This window comes from Pituophis catenifer, unplaced genomic scaffold (genome assembly GCF_029215685.1).
Source record: "Pituophis catenifer annectens isolate HBS135680 unplaced genomic scaffold, rPitCat1.0.hap2 SCAF_9, whole genome shotgun sequence".
NCBI classification, from domain to species: domain Eukaryota; kingdom Metazoa; phylum Chordata; class Lepidosauria; order Squamata; family Colubridae; genus Pituophis; species Pituophis catenifer.
The window spans coordinates 25435485-25454411 of NW_027256889.1; the positions used below are offsets into that span (position 1 = coordinate 25435485).

The 18927-nt window shown below is 41.2% G+C and overlaps 1 protein-coding gene across 1 annotated transcript in view; it reads right to left on the bottom strand.

Moving 5' to 3' along the window:
• The window catches only part of ADGRB2 (adhesion G protein-coupled receptor B2), a 329562-nt gene that overhangs the window by 42767 nt on the left and 267868 nt on the right, over positions 1–18927 (bottom strand). The window contains exons 16-19 of the mRNA XM_070949232.1: positions 13527–13653; positions 11494–11597; positions 8910–9012; positions 725–875 (exon numbers count right to left, since the gene is read on the bottom strand). Of these exons, the coding sequence (XP_070805333.1) occupies positions 725–875; positions 8910–9012; positions 11494–11597; positions 13527–13653 (485 nt within the window). The remainder of the gene's footprint in view (positions 1–724; positions 876–8909; positions 9013–11493; positions 11598–13526; positions 13654–18927) is intronic.

The following is an 18927-nucleotide window of genomic DNA, read 5'->3' on the forward strand; positions in this document are numbered from 1 at the left end:
AGTTCTGGATTTCCTAACTTTCTAAAGAGGTCCTTAAATTAGACTCATTTTCAGGGTTTACACAACTCAGAGAATCCAAAGTTAACCTGGGTCCTGATTCTCATAACATGCCAAAACATCCCAAAATAAACTATGGTTAACTCCAAATAAGCATAGCCTATTGTGAGAATTAGGGATATGATGGCTCAGTGGCTAAGACGCAGAGCTTGTTGATCGAAAGGTCAGCAGTTCAGCGGTTCGAATCCCTAGTGCTGCGTAATGGGGTGAGCTTCTGTTACTTTTTCCAGCTTCTGCCAACCTAGCAGTTCGAAAGCATGTAAAAAATGCAAATAGAAAAATAGGGACCACCTTTGATGGGAAGGGAACAGGGTTCTGTGCACCTTTGGCATTGAGTCCTGCCGGCCACATGACCACGGAGACGTCTTCGGACAGTGCTGGCTCTTCGGATTTGAAACGGAGCTGAGCAACGACCCCTAGAGTCGGGAACGACTAGCACATATGTGCGAGGGGAACCTTTGCCTTTACCTTTATTGTGAGAATGCAGCTGCTATGCCTTTTGCTGATCTGGTTAAACATATTGTGCAAATTCAACCATCCAATGATGAACTGAGGGCAATCAGGCCACTCAAGAGTCACTTGAACCACGAGATGAGTAGCAAATAAATTTGATACTTACAATAAAATAAAATACAATTCTAGATGAGAAGGAGAATTTCTCTCTTACCCCATCCGAGGCAGAGGAAGCGTTTACGAACTAGCCGAGTTCGGATTCTGCCAATGACAGCCAAGTAAGATTGCCAAGCCTCGGTCAGCACCCAACAGAAGGAAGAGAGGAAGAAGAAATGGAGGAAGGCAGCTGTCATGGTGCAGATGCCCTGGAGGAGAAAGAAAAGAGGAGTCAACTCATGCCCTCGTCACCTCCCGTCTGGACTACTGTAACACTCTCTACATGGGGCTCCCCTTGAAGAGCACTTGAAGGCTCCAACTGGTCCAGAATGCGGCTGCGCAGGTGATTATGGGAGCGACTCGGTGCACCCATGTAACACCTCTCCTGTGCGAGCTGCACTGGCTCCCGGTGGTCTTCCGGGTGCGATTCAAGGTGTTGGTTACCACCTTTAAAGTGCTCCATGGCTTAGGACCTTACTTACGAGATCGCCTTCTGCCACCGATAGCCTCCCACCGGCCAATACACTCCCACAGAGAGGGATTCCTCAGGGTGCCGTCAGTCAAACAATGTCAACTGGTGACCCCCAGGGGGAGAGCCTTCTTTGTGGGGGCACCTGCCCTCTGGAATGAATTGCCCCCGGAGATACGCATGATCCCTGACCTACGTACCTTTCGCCATGCCCTTAAGACTTTACTATTTCAACAGGCTGGGCTGGCTTAGAAAATGAATTTTAATTGGGTGTTTGTAGTTTTTTAATATAAGGGTCAAATTTTTAATATATTTTAAACTGTTTTTAAATTTTATGGGTATATGTTGTTTTAGTATGGCTGTACACTGCCCTGAGTCCTTCGGGAGAAGGGCGGAATAAAAATTAAATAAATAAATAAATAAATAAATAAATAAATAAATAAATAAATAAACAAACAAACAAACAAACAAACAAACAAACAAACAAACAAACAAACTGGATGAAGAGGAAGAGAGCCTTCATCATAAAAGGCAGTCGCTCACAGGTTTCTGTGCCTAATAATGAGAACAGCAAAATGACAAAGCATGCATTGTGCGACACAAGTATGAAAAGGTACAGCTTGCGTTGGGTTGTAGTGTCTTGCAACGCACATTTTTGTCACCCATTCCTCTTGTCTTTCCTGCAGGGCCCTATGCATTTCCTACAAAATATGCACCTTGCCATGGGAGGAAGTCAATTTAATAACAATAATAACAACGATGCTATTCGTACTGATGATATCAATTAGTCTTTTACAGGTAGTCCTTGATTTACGACCATACTGGAGCCTGCTTATTGTGGTCATAAGTCATGAGGGTTGTAAAATATATCACCTACGTGAACAACCCAATTCTATGACATTTTTTTGCAGAGATTGTTCTGGCTGGTTTTGCCAGAAACTGAAATTAAACATTCTTTTCTTTTTCCAAAAATGTCATAAAAATGCGGTCACATGACCACAATGCTGCAAATGGCCATAATTGCAGGCTGGTTGCCAGCCCTCCACAATGAAGTCATATGACTGCAGGTGGCTTTTTCCCCCCACAGAACTGAGTCATAAGTATCCATGGGGAGGTCCATTGTAACTTTGAACGGTCCCTAAGTGACCAGTCATAATTTGTTGGGGTTTTTTTGACAAAAAATTTATTTTAAACATATATAAAAAACAAATTAAAAAAACCCATCTTCAATGCAAATACAAACAGTGTGTCGGTTGGTTACAAATCTTTTGTGCATCTTCACTCTATTCATACTGTATATATTCATATATTATTATCCTCATTAGACATATATTTAACTATGGCTGTTTCTTCCCTCCTTTCATACAAAATAGTCTAGGATTTGAGTCAATTTGTATTATGCCATACATTCTCCTAAATCATTCCAATAATAGTACATCTTTATATTGTATTTTATATGATTCTACATTTCTTACATTAAAAAAAAATCTCAATCATATTTCATTTCCATGTCTTTTTATCTAGCCATTGGTAAAATAAATCCCATATCTTATAATATTGTTTATCTTCTTGTTCTCTAATTTCAAATGTCAATTTACTCATTTCTGCACATTCCATTATTTTCTTAATAACTTCGTCTTGCGTTGGTATTTTCTCATTTTTCCAATTTTTGGCAAACACAATTCTAGCCGCTGTTAATACATTCACAGTCAAATATCTCAATTCTCTATTATATGTTTCAGGTACAATTCCCAATAAAAAAATCTCTGGTTTAAAGTCTATGTGTTCTTGTGTCATTGTTTCCACCCATGTGTGGATTTTAGTCCAGTATCTTTTAGCTTCTGCACATGTCCACCACATATGGTAATATGAGCCCGGTAAGTGACCAGTCATAAATTGAGGACTCTGTTTATTACACATTTAACGCAGTGCGAATCTATGGTGCAGTACTGCTCATCCTGTAGCACATTTTTCCCTATTTTAACTGGCTTTATTTCCTAACTGGTTAGCAAAGGCCAACCTTGAGTTTACAGTCAAGTCATCACTTCTAAGCCAGGAACTTTCTGTCTCAAGCTTACCATCTGTTTAGCTTCCTGCAACCCCAGTCAATTCCCAGATGATGTCCATGCTATGAGGGAGTTCTGACAAGTGCAGCTGCAAACATCTAGAGGACACATACCAGGGGTGAAATCCAGCAGGTTCTGACAGGTTCTGGAGAACTGGTAGCGAAATTTTGAGTAGTTCAGAGAACCGGCAAATACCACCTCTGGCTGGTCCCAGAGTGGGGTGGGAATGGGGATTTTGCAGTATCCTTCCTCCAGGAGTGGGGAGGGAATGGGGATTTTGCAATATCCTTCCCTTGTCATGTCCGCCAAGCCATGCCCACAGAACCGTTAGTAAAAAAAATTGGATTTCACCATTGACACATACTACAGGGAAGGCTGTTGTATATTAGGGAGCAATGCATTGTTCCTCTATGAAATCCTGAGGCCCATCTGATCAACCTTGTCTTAATATTTTATCATAGAAGAACACTTCTACCACATGTGAAGCTGCAAAGGTTTTATATGGCAGCCATAACTATGACCTGAACAATGTTTTTTCTTTTCTTTTCAGTTTTGCTTGGTATTCGTTACTCTAGCTACAATTTTTTCTGCTTGTTTCTGATCTCTGCTTGTAATTAAAAGCAAGTTCTCTCCCTAGCCCACAGCCTCATCATTATTTCAGCAGCACAACTGTGACATCATCTAGAAGAGTGATTCTCAATCTGTGGGCTGCAGACCCCTGCGGGGCTATGATGTCATCACAGGGGGGTTGCGAAGGCTTGAAGAAATGTTACAATTTAAATCTTGAGTTAAGTCTTGGTGGTATGTGGTCATGGTATTTCGTGGCCACGGTATGAGCTAGATAGGAGTCGTGGTGGTTAGAATGCAATATTGTAGGCTACTGCTGTTGACTTCTGACTGCCTGCAATTTGGCAGTTCGAATCCCACCGGCTCAAGGTTGATTCAACCTTCCACCTTTCCAAGGTCGGTAAAATGAGGACCCAGATTGTTGGGGGCGAGAGGCTGACTCTGTAAACCACTTAGAGGGCTGGAAAGCACTGTGAAGTAGTATATAAATCTAACTGTTATTGCTATTTAAAAGGGATCTGTGGCGAAGAAAAGGTTGGGAACCACTGATCTAGAAAATCAAATAAATGAATTACTGCAGCAACGAGTGGATTGAAACATCCACTGGAGTCACTGAAACTGATGGCCGCTGAGAGCAAAAGGCAGGAAGGAAACCTTAGATTCCTGGATTAGAGAAGGATGGCAAGAAAACAAAAGTTGTTTTGCAAATCTGCTGCAATTGGAGGTGTGTCTGTGGCACTCCTTAAAAAGGAATGCCAAGTGAGAGAGATTGTTCCTACTGTGCACAAGAACTCTGGGCATTATGGAAATGGTTTCTTGCACCATGTATATATATATTAAACTCCCGAAGCATGATGCTGAGCTCTAGCTGTTGTTTGTTTGCAGATTGACATTTATTGAATTTAAGAGCAGGCCCTCGAGACATCATTGAGCTGAATTTCAAACCTCGGAAACAATCCACCCTGTTTTTCCTCGCAGGTTGCAAAATGGCTGCTTTCCCAACTCCTCCCTCCTGCATCTCCTCTGGCTTTAATCAATCAAGGCTTTGATTAGGTTTTTGGATAGATGGACAAGGTGGCAAAAGGACACATTGGGCTCAAATCCATCCTCTGGAAAAGGAGCTGAGCCCCCCCCCCCCATTATTGCACACGAGAGGGACATGAAATGCATTCACCACATGAATGTGTCCATCGAGGAAGTATTAAACCAAAGCCAAGTTGGGATTGTAAGCCTGGGAGATGTCCACAAGTCATGTGCTGATTCTTTCCTGAAGCTCCCTGCTTCAGTAGACTAAGTTGGTCTTATGACCAGCTTGGAGTCCAAGGAGGAAGACAAATGGAAAGAAACCAAAAGCAACAGAACCATTTTTTTCCTTACACAGTTCCAGGGTCTATTATTTATTGCAATGTGTGAATCCAAGCCACAGGAGTTGATTCCCTGGTAAATATATGGGTGAAGTAAGATTTCAACCAGAAATGTCTTGCCTTTGCTTTGTATCTTTATCTATTCTATGACAGGAGATCTCTTTGGTGGCATCAGAATGTGCAAGATCTGGTCAAAATGTCTCACTGAATCAGCAAAGAGAATCAAGTCCGCATAAATACCTATGGTATCCTTTTTCTCTCTTTCTCTCCTCTCTTATCTGTCTTCCCTTTCTCTCTCTCTTCTCTCCCTCCCTCCCTTGCACATACACACCATTATCAGTGTTTGGAAACATCAAAGCTGGCTCCCACTGGATGGGCCACGCATACCTTGTTTCAAAAACGCACCAGCTGCTGGGTGTAAATTGCTTTCCATTCTCCCACTTCATCAGCTATAAATGGACTTTCGTAAAGAGACTGCAGCAGTACAATAGAACATCTCTCATCCCCAGAACACTTGTTTTATTTTATTTCATTTTATTTTTTTCCAGCCTTTTCTTCTCTTTTCAAACAGATTCTGCAGGAATCTGAGAAGAAAGAATGGTTCTGTGGGCGGTCTACTTTGATGGGCCAAACTGGTAAAGCAGCTCTAGAAAAGCTGTCATTCGACTGCAGTACTTTTTGACACCAGCAAAACTCTCACTTCCGCACAAGAGGGGCAACAACCCAGAATAACCAACCCCTTTGTCTATTTCCAGCCCCTGTTCAAATGCTTTCAATTTGACAGGAACATCCTTAGCAAGACAAATTTGGCCTATCCAAGATCATTCCCACTTGCTGTGGTGGTACACCCATTGCTTCTTTTGGGATTACAATAGGCTTTCTCTGGTTCAAGAAAAAAATGGGTCCAGGCTATCTGAGGAACCATCTCACCCCAATGGGATTGATCTGCCCCACCATGCTGGCAGAAAGGGCATGCTGTGGAACCTGTGCATCGAGGAATTCTGGCTGGTGCAATCAAGGAAAGGCGCTTTTTCTGCTGTGGCTACTGTCCTTTGGAACATGGTGCTCTTTGAGGTCCAGAAGATCTGGCTCTGCCAATTGGCCTGAGGCCCCAGTGGAGGCACGTCATTCTCAAATGGACGTGGCTAATGGACTTAAATAAGATGCCATCTCCTCCCCTGTGTGCATCCTTCTCCTTTCCTTCCCATCTTGTTAATTTTAAACCAATTTTAATGTTATTACTTATTGTTTTAAGGGTTTAGCCTCTGGGTGAGAGGGGCAGCATATAAGTTTACTAACTAATTAAGTTGGTGTTGGAGAAGATTCTTGACAGTCCCTTGGATTGCAAGGAGATAAAATCAGTCAGTCCTAAAGGAAATCAACCTTGACTGTTCTTTAGAAGGACAGATACTGAAGATGAAGCTCAAATACTTTGGCCCCCAAATGAGAAGACAGGACTCCTTGCAAAAACACCCTGATGTTTGGAAAGATGGAAGGCAAAAGGAAAAGAAGGCAGAGGATGAGATGGTTAGATAGTGTCGGTGCAATGAATGTGACTTTGGGCAGATTCCGGGAGATAATGGAGGGCAGGGCGGTCTGGTGTGCTACGGTCAGTGGTGAAATCTAAATTTTTTTACTACCAGTTCTGTGGGTGTGGCTTGGTGGGCATGATGTGGCTTGGTGGACATGGCAGGGGAAGGATACTGCAAAAACCCCATTCCCACCCCACTCCAGGGGAAGGATACTGCAAAATCTCCATTCCCACCCTACTCTGGGGCCAGCCAGAGGTGGTATTTGCCAGTTCTCCAAACTGCTCAAAATTTCTGCTACCGGTTCTCCAGAACTTGTCAGAACCTGCTGGATTTTACCCCTGGCTACGGTCCATGGGATTGTGAAGAATTGGACATGATTTAGCAACTGAATAACAACTACAATTAACTCACTAGCTAGCTACAGGGCAGTGATGTATTTATTATTCATCAGGCCATTTGCAAATGAGTCAGGGAATGATGGTATGCCGAAAGAGCTGCTTCAACAGACTTTGGTCTTCCTGTGTCAGATTAACCTGACAGAGTTATGAAGAAGAGTTGGTAGTTATGGTGTGCTCAGGACCAAAATTATCACAGCAAATGGAAGGAAGGTTTTAGTTCTTCTCCCCATAGGTGAAACTTAGCAAAGTAGGGCTATTTATTGCCTTGGGTGAGCACTTAACATTTTCCCCAGCTCTTTATCCAAAGAGTTGTTGCAGATTTCCAAATCTTTGTAACCAAATGGAACAGAAATAAAAGCCGCAGAAAAGTGGTACACACACTATTGCTGGTCCTAAAAGACTGAAATTGATTGCACTACAGAAGTTGGGATGGAAATGTTGAGAGGAGAAGGAAAACAAGAAGTAAGATAAAGGGGTAACCTTGATTCTCAGAAATGGGGGTTGACCTATTTAGCACAGTTAAAAAAAAAGTATGCATATATAATGGCATTTCAGATTTGTGTTTTTTTCAAAAGGGTTTTGGAACACATAGGCACACTAGTACTCATTTGCAGCTCTTTTTTTCTTCTTTTTGAATTTTACATGCAGAAAAATCCCTTCCTACATCTCCAAATGAATATCTAGATATTTTAGATATTTCATAATTATTAAAATGAAATAAACATGAAAAAACACAAGAAAAGCAAAAATAGCAGAGAAAAAATCTACATAGGAACTAAAACAGAAAGTTAATTAAACCCTTAAACTTATCAAAAAAATCTAGACCACATCAACATTTTTTAAAAAATTTCTAACACAGAGAACTTTAAAAAACAGGTTAGTGAATCCATACCCTGGATCTGTTAAAGAACCTTTAAACTTTTTATAACATAACAAATCCAGTCTCAAAATGTCCTCCCTGTTTAAGCATTCTTTGAGCAGTTCAATAAGCACAAAATTGTATTTTCTGATGCATTAATTTCATTTTTTTTAAATTGTAAGAAGCTTATTTTAAATTTGTTAATACCTCGACCTATTGATACTCCAAAATGCTGTATTCCAATTCTTCATTCTATAGTTTAGATCAAAATCAACACTAAGATGCACATTAATGTTTATATATAGCAGGTGTGTGTGTGTGTATATATATAAAAAAGGCACAAAGGCTTAAGATACTAATTGCTTGATAGACAGAAGGTTGGAAAGCATAATTCTATGTCTTTTTCTTTTCATTCTTTTTTTTTTTTTGTATTTTTTTATTACTTTACTTTTACTTTTTAATTTCTTAGAAAACTTAATTATTACTTTCCATTCAAACAGGTCTTTAAAGCAGCCATAATCATTTCTTCGATTGCCTAACACCTTTGGGTCTGAAGCACTTTACAACTCTTAAGACATTTAGGTTTGAAACAACACAATGGAATATGTACTTTGTGAATGTATTATAGTCTACAATAACTCACAAAGCTTCAGAGAAACAAAAATCTGCCTTCCTTGATGCCCTGTCAAATCCTTGATTGACAAGAAAACAACCAGGCAGGAAGGTAAACTGATAACTGGGAAAATGCTTTTATTTTTAATTAAACCCCACAATTGCCTAAATTAGAAAGCAAAATCTAGCACATTTTGGAAGCTAATTCATTTTAGATTCCAATTTGGTTTATTATTTTTTGGCTTTCCACCAAAAATAAAGGTACCCAATAACGAAAATCCATAAGAATAATCTTGAAGCAGAGTACGATTAAACATAAAAGGATGACAGAAGCCATCATATGTCCTCCTTTTTGGAAGGAAATGATTTTTCTCACCTTACTGAGCATCTGGGACTGTCCCACCAAGATCAACACATTGGAGGCCAAAATAGAGAGACAAAAATTCAGAAGAATGATGGACCGTTCAGATTTGATAAACCTAGAAAACAAAAGAACGGGTGAGGGAGCCTTTTTAACATATCTGGACCTTGGAAGTTCACTTCCTTCTATCCAGGACATGGCATATAAGTGCTGCTAGAGCAGGATCCATAGTAATGTCTGGGATGCTATACATCCTTTTCTTTGTTACTTTCTGGGAGGAGGCTTCGTGCTATCCGAAGCAGAAGAAGAACTAGATTCTGTAATAGCTTTATACCATATAGCAATGATGGATAATCTTTTCCGGATTGAGTGCCCAAAGAGCACCTGAACCCCCAAAATGCAATGCATGCACGCCCCCTGTGCAAGCACCCTGCCCACCATGAATGCGTGCGCACGCCCCACATGCACCCTGCCCCCCGTACATGCGCAGCAGACCCGAAGACCAGCTGGCCAGCGGGAAGCACACGTGCATGCACAGCAGAACTGAATTGGGACGACGGTTCACGTGCCATCAGAGAGGCGCTGCGTGCCACCAAAGGCATGCAGGCCATAGGTTTGCCATCACAGCCATATAGCATCTACCTTATTAATTCTCAAGACTCTTCTTTCTGCTATGTATTCAAAATGGACTGTGATTAGTATGTGTGTTTGTACTATATGTGTATATGTATGTGTGGGTATCAGGGGTGAAATCCAGCAGGTTCTGACAGGTTCTGGAGAACCGGTGGTGGAAATTTTGAGCAGTTTGGAGAACCGGCAAATACCACTTCTGGCTGGCCCCAGAGTGGGGCGGGAATGGAGATTTTGCAATATCCTTCCCTGGAGTGGGGTGGGAATGGAGATTTTGCAGTATCCTTCCCCTGCCAAGCCCACCAAGCCACACCCACCAAGCCACATCCACAGAACCGGTAGTAAAAAAAAATTGGATTTCACCACTGATGGGTATATATATATATATACCCTGTTTCCCCAAAAATAAGACATCCCCTGATACTAAGCCCAATTGGGCTTTTGAGCGCATGGCAATAAGGCCAAATGCTTATTTCAGGGTTCAAAAAAATATAAGACAGGGTCTTATTTTTGGGGAAACATGGTATCTTTAACCTGGTTATCTCTCTGCTCATACAGGTGGTCTCCAGTTAATGATGGCAATTGAGGCCAGTTGTAACGTGTGATGTCACATCACCACACCGCTTAGCAACAGCAGTTTTAGTACTTCTGGCCATCACTGTTTAGTGTGTCCCACACCGTTGTTAAGTGCAATGTCACGTGGGCACCATTTGTGATTTCTGTCCAGCTTCTCCACTGGCATTGCTTGTTAGAAGCTGGGCTGCACACAACCGCAGGATGCTGTGGTGTCATAATTACAAGCAGTGGTGGGATTCAAGTAATTTAACAACCAGTTCTCTGCCCTAATGATTTCTTCCAACAACCAGTTTCCAAACTGTTCAGAAAGTTAACAACCGGTTCTCCCAAAGTGGTGCGAACTGGCTGAATCCCACCACTGTTTACAAGCCACCAAGAACCTATATCATCACAATCTTATGACTCTGGAGATGATGTGACAGCCACAATGATGAAGACCAGTCATAGGCATGACTTATTCTGTGCTGTCGTGAGTTTAAACGATCTCTGAATAAGTAGCTACTAAGTGAGTACCACCTCTATGGGTTTTCATAAGGTTAAAGTTGCAGGAGGGAGGAAATTAATTCATGTATGCATTGCCTGGTGTTCCTGGAAGATTTAATGCCACCCAACAATTGTAGGGTTCTTTTTTTAGACTTAGCAACACTCCTCCCACACCACAATCATGTATGGTGTTAATTCTATGGGTAGGTGAGTGCTGGCTCTGCAGCTGTTTTGTTTTTGAGGGTGGAAAGCTTTCACCAGCTTTGGTGGAATTGTGGGACAAGTTCAGAGAAGAATATCCCCCACAGTGCTCAGATAATGCTTTAAGAGGGCCTCTGTGGGGAGTTTCCAAACTCTTCTTTAATCTTCAGTAATTGTTACATCTGCCTGAACCTTCTTGATCCCAATTGTGGAATAGATTCACACTTTCAAAAGTGGGAGTCAGGAACAAAAATGCCATCCTTTGTGGATGAAATTAAAATTGAATTTTAATTAAATCCTTAGCTCAACTTGCTGCAGATAGTCTGCCTGTTACAGACCACTTTGTTTTATTTACTATATTCAGCTCATGCTGTTGAATATAGAGGTCTTGAAAGACCAGAGGAGAAAAATGATAAGTCGGAGAACAAATCACTGTCTTCAGGTTTGGCACCAAATGTCTTAGCAGACTCTTAACATCAAATGTGAAAATTTAAAGACCAGAGTATCGAAAAGGCTAAGTTTGATAGTCTGTTTATTCAGTGTACTATAGAGTATTTTATTTTGGCTTCCACAAAATAATCATCCCCATCTCTTAAAATGCAATTCTCCCTGTGGTTCTGCTTTATATCTGCACCTACTGTTGAAATTAACCATGGTTGGTTTTTTTGCAAACCTACATCTTCCAACCATAGCTCTTGGGCCAACATACCTCCAAAATGCAGCATAGATTGCCAGCAAGGTCAGCAAAGCCATACAGGAAACTGCACAGCCGATCATGAGAGGGACTGATGGAGAACTGCCAGAATCCATGGCCTGTGAGAAGAGACGAAAATAATTGCTCTATTGCGAAGGAGACATCTGATGTTGGAGGAACTCCATGTACAAAGGAAGACACGCTCATCACAGTATGATGCTGCACCAACGGTACTGACCAAAAACAAGCCAAGATCTGCTCTTTAGCTAGAACAGGGGTCTGCAACCTTAAACACTCAAAGAGCCATTTGGACCCATTTCCCACAGAAAAGAAAACACCGGGAGCCACAAAACTCTTCCCGTGCCTGACTATTTGTTGAGCGACCACAAAACTAGCATACGTAGTTGAATTAAACATTCTATTTCTTCTGAAACTTTTCTTTTCTTGAATTTATCCATGGTTGGCCTACTGGGGTTTGAAAAGCTCAATATATCATGTGCTGGCGGGTGTCGCACATTGGCGGTTGTGACATATATTTTGAGTGACAGAGAGTCGCAGTAGAGGGGTGAAAGAGCCACATGTGGCTCCAGAGCCACAGGTTGCTGACCCCTGAGTTAGAAGAACCAAAACAGTCTTATAAGAGATCTGGCTCCAAACCTTCTACCGCTGTATGAAACTATAGCTACAGAGTGCAATTTGATCTGTAGTATTAATTATGGAGTAATTATATAATATATAAAATTATAATTATATAATTATTATGCTATCTTATTATATTGGGTGAGGCCAATCTATGTATTCTGCAAGTGTTTGGGAGGGAGAGGAGAGCAATGGAATGAGGAGGCACAGCTAAGGCAATCTAAGTTTGAGCTGGCGTGAAGCATATGTGTGAATACGTCCCTGTGCAGAAGGAACCCACCAGAGGAATGCCTTGGCATCTGATACTTAGGAATTCAATACCATCTGACCCATTTAGTTTGCGGGCTCAAAGCACACAGCTCAAAACTAAGTCTTGGCTACAAGAAAAATGAAAAGAAACAGCACATGCTTTGGATAATATCTTTAAAATGCAGTTTATGCGCATTAAATATGTATTAAAATATCTATTTAATAGCAGTTATGGTACAGGTTTTTAAAATTGCAGATTAATATGGAAATGCGGCGGAATCAATTTATAAGCAAACCAAGAGAGGGTCACAAATTGGATGCAGAAGATTTATCTATCCTTAGTAGAAACTACAGCAATTATTGCATGCCACATACTACTAATAAATATCTAATATTTATATTAGTGCTTTAGAATGTGTAACCACTCTGCATAATATTATCATAGCACAATTGTAACAGCAAGCATTGCCACAAAACTATGAGGATGATCACAATTCTGCCCAAATCACAGAAGGGAAACAGCCCAAGCCTAGCTAGATAATTCCCAGGGAAATGAGATTTGAATTAACAGATCACCCACATTTAGATACTACTCTTGATTGCCAAGACTGCACAACCATATTAGTTTTATTGTTTCTCTATTTCTTTTAACCCAGATTGCAAAGATAAGAGAACAGGAAAGTCTCGCTGTATGCATATAAAACAGCAGTGTGCATTCCTATTTATGAGGAATGGACAATCCCAATGAAATTTGATGTCCTTGCAATTTCACAGTGGACATAAATTAAACATAGCTTCTTCTGATCGTATATAATATGCCCAGAATTGAATGGGGAGAAGAGACACCAAAAGTCATTCCAAGCTCTATCTGCACAGCTTGGTCTCATCAAAGAATATTCAACAACCATCTTCAAATTGGATTTCCTGAGCTATTCCCATTCAGTTTCCAGAACTTCCTGCTGGTCTGCTGAAGGTCAGGATCAGGACTCTCTCGTCTCCCCACCCTCTCTTCTCCTTTAGTAGAACCTCAAATTTGAACTCTTTTTTATCTTCCTGGGCAGTGGTTACCTCAAAGCATGGGACAGGGCCCACCCAGTCTGCTTCCCCTGTGCCCTTCCTTAGCCCCAGAGGAGCCCCTTAGCCTCCTCAACCCCACTTACCAGGTCTTTGGGAAGCTGAGCAACCACGGCAAAGGTCGAGAGCTGTCTGCATTGACACTTGGTATGAGCAGAGAGGGTTTCCACCGTCTGACAGCTTTCGGTGTCCCAGTTCCCAGAGCCAGTCTCTCTGATTGATGGCCCAGGGCGAAAGAGAAAGGGGGAGAGAGAAAAAGGAGAATCTGAGCAATCAAACACATGGCTCACCATCCACATCTCTCCTGCTTGGGACCTGTTTTCCACCCTTTGCAAGAGCCCTCCTAAAAATGTGTCATTTTGTGCCAACTCCAGCTGGCTGGTAGCAAATGGGTGGCAGATCCTGGAACAGGGGTGGCATCCAGCAGGTTCTGACAGGTTCTGGCGAACTGGTAGCGGAAATTTTGAGCAGTTTGGAGAACTGGCAAATACCACCTCTGGCTGGCCCCAGAGTGGGGTGGGAATGGAGATTTTGCAATATCCTTCTCCCAGGAGTGGGGAGGGAATGGGGATTTTGCAGTAGCTTTCCCCTGGAGTGGAGTGGGAATGGGGATTTTGCAGTATCCTTTCCCTGCCATGCCCACCAAGCCACACCACGCCCACTAAGCCACGCCCACAAAACTGGTAGTAAAAAAATTTGGATTTCACCACTGTCCTGGAGTCTAAATGGAGGCTGCCTCCTTAATCTCCTGACCCAGAGATTGGGATGAGCAGTCTTCCCTCCCTCCCCCTCAGGCAGAGAGTGCAGCCAGCCTGTTCCTCCTTCTACTTCTTCCAGGGCTGCAGAACATTTCCTTGAGGGAGGAAGATTGGAAGGGGAGGGAAGTTTTGTTGCATTGCGGTCGAGATTTTACGTGAAGGGTGATGATGTAGAGGGTTGGGAGAGATTAGACTGAAGAACCTGAATTGAAAGATCATTGGCTGCTGTGTGCTTATAGCTTTGCAGGATATTTTAATATTTGGACTCTGAAGCTAAGTACGGTTGGGTTTTGGTAGGTTTAGATGGACCACAATAAACCCCAGGGTTGAGGTTGGACTTATTCGAGAAAGATCCAGTAAGAATACAATGGGAACCCATTTCCATATTGGAATTGCCATGGAAGCTATGTGAATGTGACACCACTAAGAGCTGAGCTCAACAGAAAGGAAAGTTGACTTGAATGATAAGTAGCCTGCTCAATACAGAGTCAGGTTTCCTGGAGGTATTAAGCCTGGTGAGTTCACCTGGTATAAAAAAGTAAGTTAGTGTTTGTATACAGCTAGTCCCCGACTTACAACAGTTCATTTAGTGACCATTCAAAGTTACAACATCACTGAAAAAAATAAGATTGTTGTTCATACTAATGATCACGGCAGCATCCCCAGGGTCACGTGATCAAAATTCAGAAGCTTGTCAACTGACTCATATTTATGATGGTTGCAGTGTCCCCAGATCATATGATCCCCTTTTGTGACCTCCTGACAAACAAAATCAATGAGGAAAACCAGTTTCACTTAACAACCGTGTTACTAATTTACCAACTGTAGTGATTCACTTAACCGTGGCGAGAAAAGTCGTAAAATGGGGCAAAACTCAATAAATGTTTCACTTAGCAACATAAACGTTGGGCTCAATTGTGGTTGTAAATTGAGGACTACCTGTATTTTATTTTGGGATTCAGTTTTGAAGATGACCTGATTAACTTAACTTGATTGGAGGCATTAATTGGAATGTCATTTACACATGGGCAAATGCTCTTTTTCTGAATCAGTTGGAAAATCTACACTGAATTGAATCATTTCCCAAACTGATTTGAAATTTGAACTGAATCAAGGCTACTTTACACATCCCTACACCAATGAACTTTCATGGAATGGGAAAAGACCAATAAAAAACTTCCAGGCCCAAATGACTCCAGAACTAAGCAAAACATATTATGACTCAAATCCAGGGCTTCCTTTTTTTCCTAACCTATAGTCTCTACTAATCTCTTTGATGAAACAATTTTGAAAAACATATTTTCCAATGCAAATATGCATTCCTTTGAATAGTAGATGACACCAACTGTATCAGTTTTATTCCATTTATTTTAACCCAGCTGTTCTCCAAATACACACATGCACATAAGCTTATGAATATAGATACACATATACATATTCTTGTGGACTCCCAACTCCCAATTTTCAGTGGGATGTTGGTTTTGACTGAAAGAGAGTTAAGAGACTGAGATTTAAGAGACCTAAGAGATTGAGCATATGTTCATGTGAATCTAGATATAATCCCATTTTTAACATTTATGTGGGTACTGCGGGATTAGCTGAATATTCTAACTGTCCCAAACTGGTGCATGCAGAATGGATTAGAACAGGACTATAGTATATTACATTGGCTGAAAGAAATGGAGAGGTGAAAATCGTATGTGTAAATCATCAACCTTAGTTTGAAATGTATGTTGCACCATTCCTAACAGCTTAGGTTGGAAGTTGGAATAGAAAGGGAGGCAATTTAGGGAACAAAGAAAAGATAAAAGATACTAGCAATCTGAGATGTTTACTCCTGAGAAATTTAATTGCACATTAGAAGAATAAAACAATACAAAGACAAAACACTTCAAATGATTGAGGATTGGGTATATCATTGCATTGTAAACTGCCCAGAATCACTCTGGATAGTGAGATGGATGGCACAGGCATTAAATAAATGTTTTTAATCACCAAATGTTGATTTAGAAAAGCGAAAGAGGAAATGAGAAGGTGGTAGAAGCATTCTATAGAAAGCATGATGGACTGGCAAGAGAACCTACTCTAACTGCTATAGAATGAGAAGAAAATACAAAGTTTTAGTGGACATTTATCTTCTCCCAGTTGAGAGTTTGTAGTCTCCATTTTTGATGCTCCCATGAGTTACCATTCCAGAATTAACGGTAGCCATCTCTGAACACATCTGCAGATACAATGAGGTACATATGGGGTGTGCCTGCTTGGGTCATGGTATATGGAGTCATGAATACATCTTTCTTTCCCCCCCATTTTTGAAACCAAGACAATATATTTTTTGTCATCCATTCATCTGATACTAACCTAATTGTCCAGGATTTAGCAGATAATATTGTATAAAAGATTGTTCAAATGTGATGATGCTTTCAATTTGACAGGAATTTCCTTAGCAAGACAAATTTGGCCTATCCAAGATCATTGCCACTTGCTGTGGTGGTACACCCATTGCTTTATGGACACTGTTTCCCCCTTTTTGGAGAAGAATAACAAAAATGGGAGCTGAGTAGCTCCGTTTTTCCCTTCTTACTTTCACATTTTGCCCCTGACACTGAGCAGCTAATATACTGATTTTTCTCTCTCTTTTTCTTTCATTCTGAATTTATCTAAAGAAGCCCTTCCTGTTATTTTTAGCATCCTTTGTTAACCTCATCCAACTCTGAGCTTTCACATTCTTGACACCAGCTCTACGGTTCCGAGGCTACCCATCTGCACTTTTTCTTTGTGTCCTGACCTTCTTTCAATTTCTTCTATGCATGGTTTTTTTTTAATTATTATTTTAACTTTTAGATTTTTACTAACGTTTTTTGTTGTGTGGCCACGTTGGCTTTTGCTGTCATTTATTTTCCTCCCTCGTTGACATTGTTACAATGGTGGCATTAATCCTGCTTTCTTTAGGAATTCCCACCCATCCTACTTCTCCTGTTTTTAGGTCCAACATATCAAGGTTCAGAGATGCTTGAAAGCCACTAATTTTGAAGTCCAAGATGTGTGTTTGAGATCACACAGTTGTAGTTCCACTTAAGATCAAGCACTTTGACATAGAAGGTCACTTTTCTGCTACTTCCACTTCCTCTTCTAAGTCCTCCCTAATGATTAGCATTAAGTCTAGGACAGCCAATGATCTTCTTGCTTGCTCCCTTACCACAGAAAGAGACAGTTGTCAATAAGGACAGGACCATGGCAGATGTTCGGTAATTGATGCCTCCCATTATGATGGTTTCATGCTTTTTTGAAGGATTGCTTTAAGGAAGACATTGTACCAGGGGTGAAATCTACTTACCTTCCCAACCGTTTCGGAAGTGCACATGCGCACGTGGACCCTCTGCGCATGTGCAAACCCTTCTGCGCATGTGCAAACCCTAAAAAACAGGTTACTTCCTGGTTAAAACCAGGAAGTAACAACAACTGGGTAGGTGGGTGGAGCCTCGCGCCAAACCGGGCCAAACTGGGAGCATTTCACCCCTGCATTCAGGGGTGAAATGCTCCCAGTTCGGACCAGATCTCCCGATCCGATAGCGATGGAGGTGGGTGGTTCGGAGAACCAGTAGCAAAAATCCCTGCCCCCCCCCCCCACATGCCCAGCTGAGCTGCGCAATCATCAGAGGCTTTTTTTCTTTTAAATGCCTCTGACGATCCAAGCTGAGTTGCCTGATCGTCAAGCCGAGTTTGACGATCCAAGCTGACGATCCAAGCCGATGCCTGACGATCCCAGCTGAGTTGCCTGATTGGCAGAGGCTTTTAAAAGAAAAAAAGTCTCTGATGATCAGACAACTCAGCTGGGATCGTCAGAGCCTTTTGAAAGCATTTTTTTCGCCAAAGAGGTTGTAGAAAAAATGGTTTTAAAAGTTTTTTTAAAAAATTGGCCACGCCCACCCAGTCACATTACCCCCCACCAAGCCACGCCCACAGAACCAGTAGTAACAAATTTTAGATTTCACCACTGCCTGCATTGTGCACATCTTCTCCTTGGCTGGGCAGCTAATAGCAGATAACACGCAACTTGTTCTGTTTTATTGTTCCTCGGTTTATTTTAACTCAGATGCTCCTGGTGTCTGTAGAAATTCTCAGTCATCCCAGGTCATGATTGTCCCAAGGGTGCTTTTTCAAAAGGCAACTGGGCTTTCTTTGTTTTTCCTTGAAGAGATTTCACTTCTCATCCAAGAAGCTTCATCAGTTCAGGACTTAAGAGGCTTGTTGGATGAGAAACAAAACATTTTCACAGAAAAACAAAGAAAATTCACTTGCCTTTTGAAAAAGCACCTTTGGGATGACCAGATGCTCCTCATTTATGCTGACATTGTAAACCACTCAGAAGCTGCTGTAAAGCATTATGGTCCAAGTAAAGTATAACATCTGTTTATTGATGTTTATTCATACTTTACATCCAGCTGTAAAGTATAAGTCCAAGTGCTATTGTTATACACACACACACACATGTACATATGTATACATATATGCATATGTACATATGTGTGTGTGTGTATACATAAACACAGAAAGTACACTGTAACAAATTGTCTTGTTTCTATTGCTTTTTTTCCTTTGAACAAATTGCACTCTTTAATTGCTCTATTCTAATTATGGAAGTCATCCCACCAAGTCTCTGTAAAAGCGATTGCTACATTATCCTTCCTTACCAAGAAATGAAACTCATTTTGTTTATTTCTTAAAC